This window comes from Mirounga angustirostris, unplaced genomic scaffold (genome assembly GCF_029215605.1).
Source record: "Mirounga angustirostris isolate CCGP_5_RB_7025 unplaced genomic scaffold, mMirAng1.0.hap1 SCAF_8, whole genome shotgun sequence".
In the NCBI taxonomy this organism is placed as follows: domain Eukaryota; kingdom Metazoa; phylum Chordata; class Mammalia; order Carnivora; family Phocidae; genus Mirounga; species Mirounga angustirostris.
The window spans coordinates 75,359,994-75,381,089 of record NW_026991716.1 but is presented as its reverse complement, the minus strand read 5'-3'; the positions used below and the strand labels follow the sequence as shown (position 1 = coordinate 75,381,089).

Below are 21,096 nucleotides of genomic sequence, written 5' to 3'. Positions count from 1 at the left end.
TATCACATAATGACACAGCACGAAATGACAGTGATGACAATCAGAAATAAATAATGGCTTTGAGATGTTATTACCTGTATACCAAGCACAATAAAGGTTATCAGTGGACATTCAAAAGTCCTTAATTTACTTTTTTCTGTGAGAAATACAGGGCATGTTAAATTTATATCATTTACTCAGACATCTCCAAGTTCCACCCCAGTTCCTCCTTACAGATTTCTTATATACAATCTTAGTTACATTACCTAAAATAATGTAAAATGCTTTGAGGGATGCTTGGCACATAGTAGTTACCAAGTGTTGGTGGTTGTTGTTGCTGTTATTATTATTATTTCTTGTCTTACAAATGATTCTTTGTATGTCACATGCCCTGCAGAAATTCTCAAGTATGATTTGCTTTAGTTGTTCAACTCAGTGCTCCCAGAAGGGAGAAAGTCTAATATGCAAAGCATCTTCTATATTACATTTTTCTTATTTGGGACAAAACAGACACATCACCTTAGAAGTGATTGAACTGATCAGAAATGTATTCAGAATACTGTGTGTGTGTGTGTACCTCTAGGTAAATGTTACCAAGTAATTATCTGACATGGCAAATGTTGAGAACAAATTAAAATAATTTTTGATAACTCCATCACAAAGATACACTAACTAAAACAGCCCCTTCTCATATTATATTACCTTCAGACTGTGGGAAATCATTTACAATATTATTAAAGTATTTCACCATATATTTTATTTTATTTTATTTTATAATAATGAATCTGATATGCTCTACTCTCCTTTGGTTTCTTATATATCATCCATATATCATTCATTCCATTCACTTAAAGCATCATCTTCATTTCCAGGTATTTCTGTTGGTGATTGGTCAAGAGAAGTTGAATCTTTGTATCTCGTTGAACTCAGCTCAGACTGTATCTCAGTTGTTGAGGCTTTTTCTCCCCAGAAAGACTTGACTGCCCCCCTGGAGTAAAAGCAAAAACAAAACAAAAATCCATTAAGAACTGAAAACCAAAACTAAGTAGATGTATATAATTTTCTATAATTAGAAGTGCCTCCTTAGTCACAATTTGTTTTTAGTTTGTGGTGCATCCACTGCATTTATGATAGTAGATGAGTCCTCAGACTGTACCAGGGGTGTAAATTCATGTATTAGAAATATTCTTTAAAAAAATGAATTAGAGGGGCGCCTGGGTGGCTCAGTCGTTAAGCGTCTGCCTTCGGCTCAGGTCATGATCCCAGGGTCCTGGGATCGAGCCCCGCATCGGGCTCCCTGCTCAGCGGGAAGCCTGCTTCTCCCTCTCCCACTCCCCCTGCTTGTGTTCCCTCTCTTGCTGTGACTCTCTCTGTCAAATAAATAAATAAAATCTTAAAAAAAAAAAAGAATTAGAGTAGGTTACACTAACCAAGTTTTAGAGTTGTGAGAACCACAACTGAACAAAACACATATTCATTCAAAACACTCTTTTTTTTTTAGCAATTACTATGTAAAATTATAAAAATTGTACTTAAATCTCTCTTGTGGTGAGAAGCAAGTCATGAGCTCAGGTAGCCTGAAGTAGAATAGTTGCAGGAGGTATATAGGGTTTTGGATTGTTACAAGACACATGTGGGATGTGTCATGGGCAGGGCTTTGGATTCATCAAACAAGGCGGGGGACAACAAGGAGGACATCAAGCAAGGGTGATGACTCAGTTCAGCCCTTCACCTACCAGTTTATAATTATGAAGATCAGTATAAAGATCACGAATATACAGATAATAACTCCTATGGTCAGCACAAAAACTAGGACTGCATCAGTGTCTGGTCGGTTTGATCTTTTCATTTGCAGTTCTAGAGAAAAAACACACACCTGATGATTATTACCACTGGAAAAAAAAAGAGAGAGATATATCTAAATGGAAATTTTATATCTAAAAAACAACTCTAAAAGAAAAAACACAGAAAGAACTAGTGGAAAGAAAGTTATTAGTAAACTTGCTCATCACCTTTGAAATGTCCTTTTCAAACATGCAGAAAAGTTGAAAGAATTTAACAATGAACATCCTGAACTCCCACCACCCAGATACTACCATCAACATTTTACTATCTATTTATCCATCCTTCTACAAATTCATTGATTCATCTTATTTTCTCAATGCATCTCAACATAATTTGCTAATGTCTGCATACTTCCCATAAAAATCTTCAACAGGCATATCAAACAAGTTCAATACTTGTTTATATTTTTTCTTTTGAGGTAAAATTTATGATGAATTGCACAAAGATTTTAAATGTACATTTATTTAATTTTGGCAAATGCAAACACACATACATAATTCAAACCCTATGAAGACACAGAATATTGCTATACCTCATCAACTCCCTTGAGCCCTTCCCAGTTAATTCCTGACCCATCCTCCAGAGGCAACTACTCTACTGATTTTCTTTTCCAGCACAGATTAGTTTTGCCTATTTTAGAACTTTATAGGAATGGAAACATACACTATGTATTCCTTCATGTAAGCCTTTTTTACTCAGCCTGTTTTAAAGATTGACCCATACTGTTGCATTTATCAATAGTTTTTCTTTTTTGTTGATGATTAGTATTCCAATTTGTTTATTCGTTCTTCTACTGATGGACATCTAGGCTGTTGCAGCTTTAAGCTATTATAAATAAACTGCTATGAATATTTTTATGCAAGTCGTCTGCAAACATACATTTTCACTTCTCTTGGATAAATACCTAAGAATGGAACTGCTGGATCATAGGGTAGAGGTATACTTTAGTTTTCCAAGAAACTGGAAGATCTTTGCCCAAACTGATTGTAGTGGTTATACTGTATGTTTTGTGAATTTTTTTCTCTCTGGTTTTGGCTTGCCTACTCATTTTTCTAATGATTTATTTTAATGAGCTAAAGTTTTTAATTTTGATGAAGCCTTATTTATCAATGTTCCCTTTTATGGTGATTGTTTTCTGAGTCATAACTAAGAAACCCTGCCTATTCCAGTATCATGCAGATTTTCTCCTATTTTAAAGCTTTATGGTTTTAGTTTTTATATTTAGGACTATGACATATATCTAATTTCTATATATGTTGTAAGATAGGGTTTGAAGTTTATTTTTTATACAAATATCCACACAACACTTTTAAATCAGACATTCTCTCTCATATCTTTCTGCTCGTCCTGCAAATAAGGCTATTAAAGAGACAAAGCCAGTCTACCATATGTATTATAACACTGCTACATTGTAAATTGGTGAAAAGCCAATTTACATAAAATATTATTACTTACTTTACCAACTATATAGCTTTCTTGTGGTTCTTCCCAGTCCCCCAAATCATAGGATCATAAAGAATTTGTGTGGAGAAGGACCAGAGAGATCACTAGATGCAACTACTGAATTACACAGATAAGTAAACCAATGTTCATTAAACGGTTCAAACCATTTAATGATGTGTGCAAGCTGTTTTATATATTGTAATATTTTAATTTTGGTAAGTACCACTCTATCAGAAATAGTTTCCTGTATGGGCAATCTCAACTGCTTATTTGTCTGGATTTTTGTCCTAATCTTTAAACACCATGGGGTACAAGTTTTCATTTTCCTTAGTAATTCCAGTTCTATAAATTCAATTAGTGATCTCACTAAATAGGTTCCAAGTATGAGAGAGAAATCACATCATATTTATATTCCAACATTGTTGGATTTTTAAAATCTTTTTGGTTTTGATAATTTTAGATTTATAGAAGCAGTGAGATTTTTTAAAGCTCAAATGAAAGACACCTTTTAAGATTAAAACCTGAGAAGAAGAAATGCAAAATTCCTTTCCATTTATTCACTACCCGGCAATACTAGCCAAGAGAAGATGAAGAGTGAGAGGTAGAAAGATTTTACTTTATTTCAAGGGTAGTCTTCTTGCAAGGATCACTGTTATATCTAGATTACTTTTATATCTAAAAAAAAATAGGCTGCATTTCCTATTGGAATTTCTTAATGAAAAATAGGCTGAATTTCGATGTTCTCACTTAAAAAAACTAAGCTTATGTTTGCATTCATTTTCTAGGGCCATGATAACAGTACCACAAACTGGATGAGTTAAAAACAACAGAAATTTATTGTCTCATAATTCTAGAGGCTAAAAGTCTGAATGTAAGGTATTGATAAGGCCATGCTCACTCCAAAGGCTCTGGGGGCGGTCCTTCCTTTCTTCTTCCTACTTCTGGTGGCCCCAGATGTTCCCTGGCTTATGGCAATATAGCTCTAATCTCTGCCTCTGTTTTCACATGTCTGTCTTCCCCCTGTGTGTCTCTGTGTCTTCACATGACATTCTCTTTTCTCTCATTCTGTATTTGTGTCCAAATTTCCCTCTTCTTATAAGGACACCAATCATAGTGACTTAAAGGCCCACTCTATTCTAGTATGTATGACCTTATCTTAGCTGAACAAATTACATCTGCAATGATCCTGTTTCCAAGCACAATCACATTCTGAGGTTCTGGGAGTTAAGACTTGAGAAGGGAGATACAATTCAATCCATAATAAGGCCTAATTATAAAGACAACTATTGTGGAAGTGAAAAATCTCATGTATAGGGGATAGATGGGAACTTTTCATTAACTAAACCATATTTACCCTAAAGATATTTCAGTTGTGTACTTGTTTCAAGCCAGTACCATATTGTGTTGACATTTATAGACAAAATATTTGTTTGATGTCCAAACAGCCAAAAGGGTCTGTCATAGTGGTATTCCCAATTGTCATTTTTAAAAGAAACTAATTGATACCAAAGTGTTCTAAAAATATTTTGTCATTTAACCAGACCATGTACTGAGATGGCAGAGCTAACCCACCAGCCTTAGACTGCTACAAGAAAGAAGTCAACTTTGTCTCATTTAAGTGTCATTAATGTCTAGCTTAGCTTTCACACTATCAAATGCATACTGATTTCTATGAAACAAACTGAGGATTGCTGGAGTGGAGGGGGGTGGTGGGAATGGGGTAACTGGGTGATGGGCATTAAGGAGGGCTTGTGATGTGATGAGCACTGGGTGTTATATACAACTGATGCATCACTGAACACTATCTCTGAGACTAATAATACATTATATGTTAATTAACTGAATTTAAATAAAATAAAATAAAATATTTAAAAAAGACTTCTAATCACAGGAAGAGCTATGGTCCTAACAAAGACTAGGCTATGGGAACAAAAACTGAGAATGGCCCCCCAAAACCTTTAATACCCTGAACTAGTACTCACTGAGATATTTTTTAGTTTGATGAGGTTTGGTCCTTTCTTGCCTTTTTTAGCACTTTATTGAAATTATCCTTTTAATAACAATTGATATCTCAACATAAGAGTAAGATTATTAGCTTTCACGATAAATGTTTTTTTAAAGACAGTAAAGACATTAAAGAAACTTAGAGTGTATTTTGAAAAGTCTTCCCTGAAACACTTTAGCTTATTTCCATTTTAATAGACAGTGTTATGCTGTATGGTATCTCTAAACTATAGCATAAATTCTTTACTTGGGATTGAGAAAAAGCTTCAAGAAATCCATGAATTCTCTTAAAATAGCAGGAAGCGTTTGACCTGTTTATTTATGTGGGTATTTTTCTGGGAAAAGCCTCCTGAGTCTTGATTGGATTCTCAAAAGAACTTGTGATCAAACCCCCTCATACTCTCAACAACAATGACAACCATAATAAAATGATTAAGAGCAAAATGAACAAAAAGAAATAATTGGATATATTAGACATCATAGTCTAAACTGAAAGGACATGAACATGGATCCATTTTGCAAGGGAAGCACAGTTTCTAACATGTAATATTATATTCAGGACAAGATTTGTCTTTTGTGACATATATTGAGGACTGAATTATTATTTCATCAAAAAATATTGTTTTCAAATGAATAATTTTTAAAGAGCAATGTTTTGACATGATGTTTCTTAATTTTATTATTTTATTGTATTAAAAATTTTGTAAGTATCCATGAGGACTCCATGTATCCATTTTCACTTTTGTGATAGAAGTAAGAGAATTTAATTCAGGTTAGAGGACTGTTCTTTGGAGATGCTGCAGGAATGCACCAAGTTTCCCAAAGTGAAACACATCTGACTCTACTTTGTGAAAAAGAAATTAAGCACCACCTTGTAGAAAGTCTAAATGATATAAACCAGTGGTTTTCCAAAGGTTGTCTCTGAACCATCAACACCTGGGAACTTGTTAGAAATGCAAACTATTGTGTCAGCCCACCCTAGATCTACTGAATCAGAAACTCTGGGAGTGGAGCTATCAATCTGTTTCAAGGAGCCCTCCACATGATTCTGATGCTTTTTAAAGTTTGATATAAGCAAACCAAAACATTACTGGGCACTTACCACTTGTTGTATAGACTGTGAATTTAATAGATGCTATTATTTCATTATTATCCAAGGTGACACACTCAAAAACCAAGGGATGAACTTCCCTGTGTACTTCCAGGATTGCTGAATCATTTGCAAGGATAATTGGTTGCTATTTAAAAAGGAAAAAAAAGTGCCAACATTCTTTATGTAAACTTAAGATCAGGAAACAATTTATTTCCCATAACAAAACAGTCATTGTCTCTCAGTCTAGGACAGTAATTAATTATGCACATGGATTTTAAAGTCAGACAATCCAGACATCAAGTACTAACCCTACCACTTCTGCCTGTGTGACCCAGGACAAGGTACTCTCTGCTTCTCAGTTGCTTATCTGTAAAATGGGTATAATGATAAGGATTACCTCATAGATTGTTATGTGGGTTAAAAGAAACTGGCACTTGATGTATGTCTGATATTTAATAAGCCCTCCATTAATGTTAGCTACTATTATCATCATACAATTCCTATACATACAAGTGAAAACTTTGCTTCCAAAATAGAATACTTTATATAAAAGGGATGTTTTTAAGTTCTGATAATAGCTGACCCCAAGACATATGTAAAGTTTTAGCCCCACTTAATAATGCAATTATTATTGCATTAAAATTCAATTAAGCTAAAATCTCAATAATAACAAATAAGATTTTTAACTTCATTTTTGCAAACTGCTTCTAAAGAGAGGGTTTTCTGATAGCCATCAAGCCCTGGGAAACATATTTTATCACTCACTAGAAAGCACCACATTACATACATTTATTACTTACTTGGTCTGGCCTTAGAAGTTTCCACATATATTTGAAACGATTTACAGGAGATGTATGAACACATGCCAGTCTAACACTTTCAAGACTTTCTGAAACTGGTCTACCCCCTAAAAAAAAGAAAAATTAAATACATATATACCATTAGGCATGATAAATTGCTTTATAAAAAAGCTACTTTTAAAAGCCACTTTTGGTTTTAAAATCAATTATATGCTGGAAGTTCTCAAAATTATTATTGAGGTTTTGAGTGTTGAAGAGCAGAAAGGAGTGATGGATGCAAAGTAAAGTCACCAAAAGAAGCAGGTGGGACATACCATAGCTGTGTGTTCCTTTGGCAGAATAAATAGCAAGGGCAACCAATTTAGTGATCTATTAGATTAAACTTTGAGATCTGATAGTGGCTTTCAATTTACTGGTTAGAGACCCCCATCCCAGTAGTGTAATATGATATAGAACAGCTTTCAAAGTTCCCCATTTAAAGTTTGCCAATCTACTGATAAAATGTCATTACCAAAATGTTAAGAGTGTTTCACTATAGGACCGCCTTGACCACAGACCCTGAGCACAATAAGGTTCCAGTGTATTATGGAGAATATATGTTAAATTTTAGACATCACTGAAAAATGTAAAGCAAAGGCAGAAAGGTACTTGGAGCTATAACTGTCTAGAGAAGTGGAATTTTAAGTTTTATTATAATTTCCTTTCAATATATCAATTGATCAATTCCTTCCACCCATGGCAACCTGAGGTTAAGGCTATTTCCGCAGAATAAACTCTTCCCCTCCATCTCCCTCCAATGCAGAGTCCAACTCACAGCCACAATCTACTGGTCCACGGCATTCTTCCACCCGTACAATACACTTGGATTCACCGCCCGGACATCCATTTGTTAGTATAACTTCTCTAATACCAACACCTTTGGTAAAAGAAATCAGCAAATGTTAAGAAAAATTCATTCCTTTTTCTTTACTTTTCCATCTAGGTCTTTTTTGAGACTTTTCTCCTAATTTCAGAAGTTAAATTCCTAAATTCAGAATGACAATGCTTAGAAGATTCTTATGCTCCTCATTTTGAATTATTTCATAAAACAGCATTTCCCAAAGTGAGTTACATGAAACACTAGTTCCTCTAGTTCTTACCATAAGAAAAAGGATTCCAAAATTATACACATTCGAAAATGATACATTAAATAAAATCAAAGTGTCCTCTTTATTACAGAATTTTGGGGGAACTTTTAATATGCTAGTAAATTAATGAGTAAGTTTCATAGATCTAAGATGTAAAATTTTTACATTTTAACATCTTTGAAATCAGAAATCAGAATTTATCTTAGAATTGACAGCATGTGACAAATTGGCAGCATTTTTCCTTTTTAGAGGTGCATAAAATATGTTTCTCATAGCTGACAAAAGTCTTAGATTTGACGAAATGTAGTAGGACACAGGGTCTCCCAAATTTGTCTGGACATGGAAGTTTTAGAAGTGGTTTTGGAGTTCTGGAGGACATTCCAAAAATCACATTTTAAAACATAAATGATGCTTTTTAATATTTAGATTAGTAAAGTCTCTCTATTAAATATAAGAGGACAAACTATTAATGACCAAATCTCAATTTCTAACAAGACATTCTCTTGAGAATTACCACACTTTTTTTACAACAAGAAATCAAGTCTTTATTAACAGATCTCAGATCTCCATTAGGTTTGCTTTTCATTACCAGAATTGAGGAACATAATAAAATGTTCTATCATGCAAAACACATCCTATGGTAAGTGACCTGTGATAAGACAGTGTAGCTACAGGCTAAGGAACAGTCCATCTTGATTTCCTTGTCTACCAGATTCCCTCTTTCAGCCCCTAAAGATGTTAATTATAAACCCATTCTCAAGGGCAAGGGAGAGTTGAAGTCTAGAGATGACTTACAACAGTGCTTCTCAAACTTTAGAGTGCATGCAATCACCTGGAAATCTTATTAACAGGCAAATTCTGATTCAGTAGGTCTGGAGTAGGTTCTGAGATTCTGCATTTCTAACAAGCTCCCAGGCGATGCTGATGCAGCTGGTCTGTGGACCAAACTTTGAGTAGCAAGGGAGAGGACTCTACATGAGATAAGGAGATGAAAGGTTGGAAGAGGAAAGATCTCTTTTATTTTTAATTTTTCAATTTTAATTCCAGTATAGTTAACACACAGTGTTATATTAGCTTCAGGTGCACAATATATTGATTCAACAATTCTATACATTACTCAGTGCTCATCATAAGTGTATTCTTTGAGAAAAGATCTTTTGATTAAAAGAGATGCCTAAGAATGCCTACAGTATAGCTCCACTTGAATTTATAAAAGGTACCTCTCTAGATGCACAGCCTTATTCTGAAATGCATAAATATTTTCCAAGCAAGTTTATTTATGAATTTATTTAGTCAAATACAGTTCATTGCGATGATGTGTGTAGGTGCGAGATTTTCTGTAAGTCCAAGTAACACTAAAAATCTGCCTGGGTATTCCAGAAAAGAAAACTTTTTGACTGCGAAAATATTGTTTTGAGAGTTCAGTAGAATTTTCACCAAAATGCTTTTTGTTCTTCTAGTTGTTATAAACTGAAAATATTTTTAAAAATTTTAAAATATTTTAGATGTAAAATGCTGCCTTTTAAGGTATCTTTCTCCCTAGAATTTATCACCATCTGACGTATTACACATTTTAATAATAATATTATTTTTTATATTATGTTCAGTTAGCCAATATATACTACATCATTAGTTTTTGAGGTAGTGTTCAACAATTCATTAGTTGTGGATAATGCCCACTGCTCATCACAACACTTGCCCTCCTTAATACCCATCACCCAGTTACCCTACCCCTCTAGCCCGCCCCTTCTGTAACCCTCAGTTTATTTCCCAGAGTCAAGAGTCTCTTATGATTTGTCTCCCTCTCTGATTTTTTCCCAATCAGTTTTCCCTCCCTTCCCCTGTGGTCCTCCACACTATTCCTTATGTTCCACATATGAATGAAACCATATGATAATTGTCTTTCTCTGCTTGACTTATTTCACTTAGCATAATACCCTCCAGTTCCCTCCATGTCGATGCAAATAGTAGGTATTCATCCTTTCTGATGGCTGAGTAATATTCCATTGTATATACAAACCACATCTTCTTTATCCATTCATCTATTGAAGGACATCTTGGCTCCTTTCACAGTTTGGCTACTGTGGACATTGCTGCTATGAACATTGGGGTGCATGTGCCCCTTCTTTTCACTAATCTGTATCTTTGGAGTAAATATCCAGTAGTACAATTTCTGGGTCGTAGGATAGCTCTATACTTCTTGAGGAACTGCCACACTGCTTTCCAAAATGGCTGTATCAACTTGTATTCCCACCAACAGTGTAAGAGGATTCCCCTTTCTCCACATCCTCACCATCATTTGTTGTTCCCTGTCTTATTAATTTTGGCCATTCTAACTGGTATAAGGTGGTATCTCATTGTGGTTTTGATTTGGATTTCCCTGATGGCTAGTGATGATGAACATTTTTTCATGTGTCTGCTAGCCATTTGTATGTCTTCTTTGGAGAAGTGTCTGTTCATGTCTTCTGCCCATTTCTTGACTAGATTATTTGTTTTTTGGGTGTTGAGTTTGAGAAGTTCTTTATAGATCTTGGATACCAGCCCTTTATCTGAAATGTCATTTGCAAATATCTTCTCCCATTCCGTGGGTTGCCTCTTAGTTTTGTTGACTGTTTCCTTTGCTGTGCAGAAGCTTTTTATCTTGATGAAGTCCCAAAAGTTCATTTTTGTTTTTGTTTCCCTTGCCTTTGGAGATGTGTCTTGAAAGAAGTCACTGTGGCCAATGTCAAAGAGGTACTGCCTATGTTCTCCTCTAGGATTTTGATGGATTCCTGTTTCACAGTGAGGTCTTCCATCCATTTAGAGTTTCTCTTTGTGTATGGTGTAAGAGAATGGTCCAGGTCCAGTTTCATTCTTCTGCATGTAGCTGTCCAGTTTTCCCAGCACCATTTATTGACGAGACTGTCTTTTTTCCATTGGATATTCTTTCCTGCTTTGTCAAAGATCAGTTGACCATAGAGCTGAAGGTCCATTTCTGGGCTCTCTATTCTTTTCCATTGATCTATGTGTCTGTGTTTGTGCCAATACCATGCTGTCTTGATGATTATAGCTTTGTAATATAGCTTGAAGTCAGGCATTGTGATGCCCCCAGTTTTGGTTTTCTTTTTCAACAATCCCCTGGCAATTCAGGGTCTTTTCTGGTTCCACACAAACTTTAGGATTGTTTATCCCAGCTCTGTGAAAAATGTTGGTGGTATTTTGATAGGGATTGCATTGAGAGTGTAGATTGCTCTGGGCAGCATAGATATTTTGACAATGTTTATTCTTCCAATCCATGAGCATGGAATGTTTTTCCAACTCTTTGTGTCTTCCACCATTTCTTTCGTAAGTGTTCTGTAGTTTCTAGAGTATAGATTCTTTACCTCTTTGGTTACGTTTATTCCTAGGTATCTTATGGTTTTTGGTGCTATTGTAAATGGACTCAGTTCCTTAATTTCTCTTTCTTCAGTTACATTGTTAGTGTATAGAAATGCAACTGATTTCTGTCTATTGATTTTGTATTCTGCCACATTGCTGAATTGCTGTATGAGTTCTAGTAACTTGGGGTGAAGTCTTTTGGGTTTTCCACATAGATTATTATGTCATCTGTGAAGAGAGAGTTTGACTTCTTTGCCAATTTGAATGCCTTTTATTTCTTTTTGTTGTCTGATTGCTGAGGCTAGGACTTCTAGTACTAAGTTGAACAATAGTGGTGAGAGTAGACATTCCTAACATGTTCCTGACCTTAAGGGAAAAGCTCTGTTTTTCCCCACTGAGAATGATATTCACCGTGGGCTCTTCATAGATGGCTTTTATGATATTGAAGTATGTTCCCTCTATCCCTATCCTTTGAAGAGTTTTAATCAGGAAAGGATGCTGTATTTTGTCAAATGCTTTTTCTGCATCAATTGAGAGGATCATATAGTTCTTGTCTTTTTTATTAATGTGCTCTATCACATTGATTCATTTCCGAATGTTGAACCACCCTTGCATCCCAGGAATAAATCTCACCTGGTCATGGTGAATAATCCTTTTTGGAAGGGACTCAAACACTTGGAAGTTAAAGAGCATCCTGCTAAAGAATGATTGGGTCAACCAGGAAATTAAAAAAGAACTTAAACAATTCATGGAAACTAATGAGAGTGAAAACACACTTGTCCAAAACCTATGGGATACTGTAAAGGCAGTCCTAAGAGGGAAATACATAGCCATCCAAGCATCTCTCAAAAGAGTAGAAAAATCCCAAATGCACAAGCTAAACTTACACCTAAAGGACTGGAGAAAGAACAGCAAGTAAGGCCTAAACCAAGCAGGAGAAGATAAATAATAAAAATCAGAGCAGAAATCAATGAAATATAAACCAGAAAAACAGTAGAACAGATCAATGAAACTAGAAGCTGGTTCTTTGAAAGAATTAGTAAGATCGATAAACCTCTGGCCAGACTTATCCAAAAGAAAAGGAAAAGGACCCAAATTAATAAAATCATGAATGAAAGGGGAGAGATCATGACTAACACCAAGGAAATAAAAACAATTATTAGAAATTATTACCAGCAACTATATGCCAACAAATTAAGCAATCTAGAAGAAATGGATGCATTACTGGAAACTTATAAACTACCAAGACTGAAACAGGAAGAAATAGACAATCTGAACAGACCAATAACCAGCAAGGAAATTGAAGTAGTAATCAAAACCCTCCCAAAAAACAAGAGTCTCGGGGCCAGATGGCTTCCCAGGGGAATTCTACCAAACATTTAAAGAAGAAATAATACCTATTCTACTGAAGCTGTTTCAAAAAATAGAAATAGAAGGAAAACTTCCAAACTTGTTTTATGAGGCCAGCTTTAATATTATTTTTGTCTTTGCCCCTATATACACTCCTTGAAGGCAAGGGGTTTCCTCTGCTTCGTTCTAGCACTTATAACAATGACTGGCACACAGTAGGCAAAATTCAAAAAATCATTTGATGAATGAATAAATATGTAATTTCTGAAACACATCTTTAAATAATAGAGTAATACAACAAAAATTACTAGAATTGCCATAAAAATAATTCTCTACCTGTGAAATTTCTCAAGGCAGCAAAAGAAAGATATAAATTACAAATGAAAATTCACAAGTTTATTACATGTATTCCTCTAATTTGTGACTCTGACCCTCTAAGAAGTTAAAGTAAAAAATGGGCTTAAAATTATCTTAAGGGACAGAAAGTAGAATAGTGACTGTCAGGGGCTGGGGAGGAGGGGTGAGCAGAGAGTTAGTGTTTAATGGGTATGGAGGTTTCACTTCAGGATAATGAAAAAGTTCTGGAGACGGATGGTAGTAATGGTCGCACAACAATGTGAACGTGTTTAATGTCACCGAGTTGTACATTTAAAAATGGATAAAATAGTAAATTTTATGTTATTTTGCCACAATAAAAATATGTTAACTCAAATATAAATAATTCAGGTGTAATTTTTTTAAAAAAATCATTCTGCTCTAGGTCTGCATGGATTTTCTGTCTTCTTACCATTTGGCTTTTGTCTTTCCCTCCCTTTACTATCCTTTTTCCAAGACAATTCTATTTAGAATAAACTTAATTTCATTGTGAATTATCTATTATTGTCTTCTCAGTATGCTAGTGTATAGTTGTTCTCAAAGTGGTTGTCAAAAGATGGTCTTCTAACCAGCAGCATCAGCTTTATTTGTGAACTTGTTAGAAATACACATTCTTAGGCTCCTCCAAAGACCTAGTGAGTTAGTAACTCTGGGCTAGGTCCAGCAGTCTGTGTTTTAACAAGCCCTGCAGGCACTCAGGGTGAACACTTAAGTTTGAGAAACACTGTACTATTTATAGTATGTGTAGCCTTAATCTCACCCCCATGTAAGAGTTTTTATGTCTAATTTCTATTCATGGAATTATAGAAGGAAGTCATAGTTTTGAATATTATCTTCCCCCCCAAAGCTAATACCTCTTTTCTCCAAGACATAACATATGAATTGGAGAAATGTAGAATTTAGACTAGATTATTACAAATAGGCAAATTTCTTGATTTGCCACACAGTGTGTGGGAAGACATCTGTTGAGATACATCAGAAGATCTTTCATCTTCTGAACATCTGTGAGATAAAGTTTTACTTGGCGAAGGCAATTTATGCCAAAAAAATATAGGGAGCTGGATTAAAATAAGACTTAGAGGTTATGAACTGAAAATATCTTACCTTTTGAGTTTCGTGTGTAAATTATAATTTGAGAGATAAATGAAAGTACACAAATTACAAATAAAAATTGCCAGTTTTTACCTTCCCTTCCCCCCAAAATACAACATTGTTGATTTGTCTGCTCTATGCTACTTACCACATGTAACGGTGCACATCCCAAATTCTACTTCTTTGACTATTGTCGTATTTGAAACTAAACATAAAGTGCAAAGATACATTATTTAATCATATGAAAACTTCATATGAAAACTCTTACTTGAGGATGAGGGATACAAGCACTTACCATATGAGAAGCAGATAGTTTTTAAGTTTATTAAATCAGAAAAGCAATGTCATTCCTAGTACATCTTCTATTATTGCTTAAATCAAAAGAATCCTAAACCTTTAAAGTAATGAATTAAATTAGGAAATACCTTGCAAAGGTCTATATTTAAACTTTTATATAAACTAAAAATAATTTTTTTTCATCAGCTCAGTACATGGTGAGTTGAAGTTCTATAGGTCAGAAAAATAAAACAAAACAAAAGCCTGCCAATGATGAGGCCCAATTTTTTCTATTCTCTATTTTTCAAAAAAATTTGAGGGCAACATTTCCATCTAAAAATAAGTCTTCATACCAAATGTTCATTAAAATTATGTTGTAGAATTGTTCTATACGTTCTTAGGCTAAGATGATAAATTATTCCTAAGAATTTATTTCAACACTTTATTTAGCAGGATAATTTAGGAATATACATGTATTTGAGTAAATATTATTGATTTTAAATCACATGTTTCTCTGTTTCTAATTGTTCTGAAGTTTGGCATTATTTCCACCAGCTATAGGATATAACCAATTCTTCATAGCAGATTAGGACTAATATCTCAATATAAAAAAATATGACATGAGGTGTTAGAATTATTTTTTTTAAGCATTGCATACTAAATTAACAATATTACATGGGAAAGTGCAATGGAATTGGAGTCCAAATTGCTGCTTCTACAACTAATCAGCTGAGTTTGAGCAAATTACATAAACTCTATTAGGCCTAGTTAGCTCTTCTGCAAAAATTTGGAAAGGAGAACTTATCTTATTTGATTAAGAGTTAAATGAGAGTATTGGCAAGAATTAAATGAGAATATATGTGAAAACATTCTGTAACTTACTTAGTTCTATAAACATGCTTAAGAAATCACAACTTCATTCACACTCAGTGCACATCACATTTTTTTCCTATTCCGATTACTGTAAGACAATACCTTCATAAACACTGCTGCTCTATACTTACAAGCACCAAATACAGTTCTCTGAATACATAGTATGCTCTTAATGTATCTATGTTAAATAAATCAATATTAACTTTGTTAAATTATTTGGACTATCATGATCAATTTTGAACTGACGTTTTTGCTTGAAATGCCTGGATACTTTCTGCTGTCACATTATGAGATATAAATTAAAAGCCAAATCTTGAACATAGAAAACACAGGTAGGAGAATGAGTTAACACTTTTAGACTTTTAAATATAACCTCTTTTTAAAAACCATTAAAAAACTATTAGTCAATTAATCAATCAGCCCTACTATTCACTACCTATGCTACTTTGAGAAAGTTACTTAAGTTCTCCTAACTTCAGAAAAAGATTGGATTTAATAAGATGATCTCTAAAGTCCCTTTTGGCTTTGAGTGCCCACTAGGTCATTCAATCGGACTTCCATTTTTGATGGGAATCCTATAATTGTGGGTCAGAGAAATACATGTATCCGGACTTCAGTGTTGTATTTGCCAAAATTTCCTGTTATATACCTGAGTAAAAAGGAAAAATACGGTCTGAATGTCAGTAAACTTTTATGTCTAACTCATTAAACAGTAATATCCACTGATGCTAACTACTTGGTTGGTGTCAATGTGTAAGGAATGAGGTGTCACAGGACTCTGTCCTGTTTAATATTTTTATTAATGACCTGGAAAATATTGGTATCATGCTGAGTTCAGAGATTCTGAAAAACTAGGAACGATAGCAAATATGTTTGAAGATAAATCTGGCTCTAAAAATGCCACGATGGAATACTATGCAAGCCCAACAAAATGAAACCTTAGAGAAATAAGCCTTGCATGTAGAGCTGAAAAGTAACAGTCCCCAAAATATGATAGGCTGTCTTAATTTGATAGAACAGGTGAAAATGAGTGGATATTTCAGTAGTAAGTTCAATAAGAGTCAAGACTGTGATGAGGCCACCCTAAAAATCTACTTGGTTTTTGACTTTACTGATAAAAGCCTGTCATCCACAATGATGCAGATAATGATCCTACTCTTTTTTGTTCTGGCCAGATCCTGGAATATTCTCTTCAATTCTGGACAGCACACTTTAACTGTTGGTATATACCATCAGAGTCCAATTTTAATTTTTGAATTTCTTTTTTAAGAATTGATATATAAGGTTGATTTTCATAACTTTTATTCTTTCTTAGAGGTGTTCCAAAGAAAAAGAGAAAATACAGTTTTATTTATATAGGATAAAACTTATTTTAAAGAATGAAACTCATTCTATTTTGCAATTATTATGTAGGTCTATAAATGTAAGGTCCCTTTTATAAATGTAAGGATATAGGTATAAGATAACTATAAATCTAAGGGTCTAGGTATAGGTATACCCTTAGATTTATAAAAGGTATAAGTGTATATAAAATGTATAAAAGGTATGCGGGAGTATAAGAGGTATGACTATAAATCTAACATCATATTTTAGTAATTTTTCCTATATTTTTAAACATTTTGTGATTTCATCATCCATAATGATGGATTTTATTATTTCTTATTGATTATTCCCAGCTATGTGTTTTTAAAAAAAAGATGAATAAATGGAAGAAAGTTTGGAATTCCCTAGAAGGATGACGAAATTGTAAAATAAATCATAGCTATTATATCAACCTTTGTTTTCTTATTTCTTTGCCCCAAGTATTGCATCATCTTTCAGGAAGATATAAAAGAACTCTAGAGGCACCTTTTGGGTAGTCTATTTTCAGCTTGCATTGGACACAGTTGAGGTTTTTGAATTTCTCCTTTTTCTTTTTTTTTCTTTTTTTGGTCCATTAAAGGTAAAGAGAAGAAAATTGACAAAGAAAAAAATTTCACAATTGTTGGATGAATCAGAAGATGAACACAGACAGCAGCACCTTAGATGTTGATGATGGTGAAATTGCTTGCATAAGCAAAATGAGAGATCGTGATAACTTAGATGAATATCCTAGATGAATTCTAACTCAAGAATCAATTAATATTACATTTCTAAGGATGAAAAGGATATACGGTATTCTCATCCAGTTAGTCTTTCAATAGGAAGGACTTGATCCTGAAATGTTTTTTTGAAAAGAAGCTGGACCATACTGCTTTGCTAAAAGGATATGGACAACATTCTTTCCTTTTTAAAGCTGTTTATCCACCAAAATTTACTTGATAACAGATTTGTAAATGGACAGATCATAATGGCAGCTATGTATACAAAAGTGACTAAAAAGAAAATAGATGATGCAGAAATGAATAAAATTCATTGGACCAATCATTCTAATTGGTGTTTATAAACCTAAAATGAAAACATTTCGCAATTATGGAGCAAATAACACTGTAGTGTTCACATCAACAAAATATGTAGCTTCACAGTTTTCAAAAGTATTGTGTTTTGACAATGCACAGAGTAATAAACTAGAATCTATTAGAGATGTACTTGAAATCTGGAATCAGTATTTATAAGACGGATACACTCCAGACTCATGCGTAACAGTTAGTGAGCATTTGGTTACATTCAAAGTATCTTTCCCATTTGGGATATATACATCTTTAAAACCAGGAAATATGGAATAAAAGTTTGGAGATTTCCATATATACATTCTTTTAAAATTTCAAATTAGTTGTTTTCATTAACCCTTTATTCTTACTTTTGTAAATTACTTGTAAAATGCCTTAAAAGAAAAAAAATGTCCACTGGATAGCAATTAGTGATGAATGTTTTTACTGGTCCATTGAGGGTTAAAAGGGGCTTTGCCAAATTTTAATAACTCTGGAAATTTTCCAATCTTAGACACCTCCAATTGTTTACAGTTCTGAATTCTCACTCTCCCCAGTAAAAAGCAACTATGCATGAAATCATAGATTTAAAATTCAAAAAGGTACACATACGCCCTAAAGTTCACAGATGAGGAAACAGACAGTGAGAGAATAAGTAACTTGCCCACATTTTAGTTTGTATCTAAAGCATTATAACTTCATTGCCTGGGTTTAGCTTAAACTCTAGCATTTTACAGGTAGAACTATCCCTTGAACAGTTTAATACTAAAATTAATTAAATTACTTTTAAAACTAGAGTGAAGCAACAGCTATTAAATTTTAGAACATGTTTTCTTGTCTAGTCTCTTTCACATTTCCAAAGTCAAGGACTTCTCCAAGCTCCCTGTAATGTAATGTTATGAAGGCAATGCAAACCTCCATCCCACCATTAACCTCAGATAGTTAATTTCTTTCCATTGCTGAAGGTCACTATCTGTCATCAGGAAATTAAAGAAAGGCAGATAAATATAGCACCTATTCTGTATGTATAGGAGACAGGAGATTGCCAAGGATATTAAAAGAATCTTGGCTGGGTCATTTATAGGGAAAGGGAATCATTTCTCCTTTAAATGGCTGCAAACCAGCAACTGGCCTTCTACCTCCCAGCATGTGAGTTACTAAGTATAATAGCTTGTCAAGTTTTATTGCTTCATGAGCCAGCAGAATAAGGCAAATTTATGGACCAAGCACAGGCTCATTCTCCCTTGGTTAACAGGTATCCAACAAATCCACTAGTTGGATCCCTTGATAGGTGTTTTCTACTACCACCATTCCTCTGTGGATGGAAGTTGAGTGTACAAATATTACCACCACGCTACAGAGGTGCTCAAGGGCAGGGCTGCATTTGAAGCTGACATGGGGCTTCTGGGCAGTTTTGTCAGCATTTTGGTTTAAGATGTGTCAGTGAGGGGAATTCTTAATTCTTTTGAGTTCCAACCTAAAGAGCAAATGTGGAAAGGAGTAAGACCTCAAGCAATTTGGAACTTCAAAAACAAAACAAAACAAACAAACAAACAAAACAAAACTACAATGGGAAAGAAAACATGTAACTGCAAGGAGTCAAAATAATTCCCACTGGTGACAGGTTACTCCCCGACTCCTACCCCTTAAAAAAAGTGGGGGGAGCTCATCTTTTTCCTTGTCCAGAGCAATATTTAACAGTAAATCCGTAACAACTTCTATGTACGTGCTTGTTTTTCTTGCTGTGGCCTTGGAGAATTGGCACATTCTCTTCAAGGCCATTAGGCAAAGGAAAAAAGTATAAATTCGAGGCTGTTTGCAAAAGAGCTCTACAGATGTTAACAGGGATAGTAATTCTCATTGTCTTCGCACGGAGGGCACGGCTTTGCCCCCAACTGGCGCCCGTCAAGGGGCCTCCCGCCCTCACCATCCTCCTCAGGCACAGGCTGGGCTTCGTTCTCGGCCTCGCTCTCGGTCTCGGTCTCCTCCTCGCCCTCATTCTCGCCCTCGCCCTCGCGGGCCAAGCCGGGATCCTGGGCGGCGGTGACGTTCATCCCACATGCGGACTGGAGACCCGCCAGGAGCAGCCAGCCGACCGTCAGCAGCAGCCCGTTGGTGCAGCCCGCGCCCCCGCGGCTCATGGTTCTCGGCCCCGACGGCCGACCAAGGTGCAGTCGCAGCCGCCCGCTCCTGACAAGAGGTGCGTCGAAGAGAGGAGCCGCCGGACTCCGAACCCCCGAGCCGCGCCCGGGCAACCACTGAGGCGTCACGGCTCGTCACAGGCGAGCAGAAGGCCACCCGGCCTCCCCGCGCCATTGGAACGCGCGAGGGCCGCCTGTCGCACCTCGTTCGGCACCTACGACGGCGCTCGAGCCGCGCGGCTCGCTTTCCGGCGTTGCGGGTGCGCAGGCGGCGGCTCGTGCCGCGCGCATTTCCTCCGTTACTAAGCAACCCGCTAGCCACAGCCTCTGGCCTCTCTCTCACTCTTCTCTCTTCTGAAAGACCTTCGTCCTTCCTACGTTTCCTCCTCTCCAAACCATTTCCCTAGACCCTGAAGCACTCTTCGTGTGACTTGGTTCCAGATTCCTCGCACAGATTATCCAACTCGGCATGTATCCAGAAAGATTTGTCATAGCCTTATTAAATATGGTGCCCCAAACTAGATCCATATCTGCAGGTGAGGCTTGATTTGCAGAGGATGTAGGAACGCGCTTTCTTTCTTGGATCTGAATCTTTTGTTAATAAAACACCTGAGTGTGTATTTCTGTTTTAAGATTATGTGCTGCGCCATCAATTCCCTTTGGGGTTTCCTTATGCTAGATTGGGGGATGGGGAGAGAGAGGAAGAGGGGAGGGCGCAACTGTTGTCAAGCTTTTTCTACTCCATTCCATATTTGGACAGCTGATGTTTTTGGAACCAAACCTAGAACGTGACCTTTCCTGTTAATGTCTGTCTTCTTGCTTTGTGCCTATTTTTTAAGCCTCATTGAGATTTTTTTGAACTCTCATTCTGTTGGCTTATCGTAATAGACATTTCACCCAAGTCTGATTTGAAAAATATGTCTCTTTCAGGTC

The 21,096-nt window shown here is 35.5% G+C and overlaps 1 protein-coding gene across 1 annotated transcript; it reads right to left on the bottom strand.

Moving 5' to 3' along the window:
• Nucleotides 1–810: 810 nt before the first annotated feature.
• Nucleotides 811–20,163, bottom strand: SPACA1 (sperm acrosome associated 1). The gene is made up of 7 exons (XM_045866038.2): nucleotides 19,950–20,163; nucleotides 14,614–14,670; nucleotides 7,979–8,080; nucleotides 7,165–7,271; nucleotides 6,374–6,509; nucleotides 1,716–1,836; nucleotides 811–967 (listed from the first exon to the last, which is right to left on the bottom strand). Exons 1-7 carry the CDS (start codon nucleotides 20,161–20,163, stop codon nucleotides 811–813), a joined length of 894 nt encoding a protein of 297 aa, XP_045721994.1.
• Nucleotides 20,164–21,096: the final 933 nt, after the last annotated feature.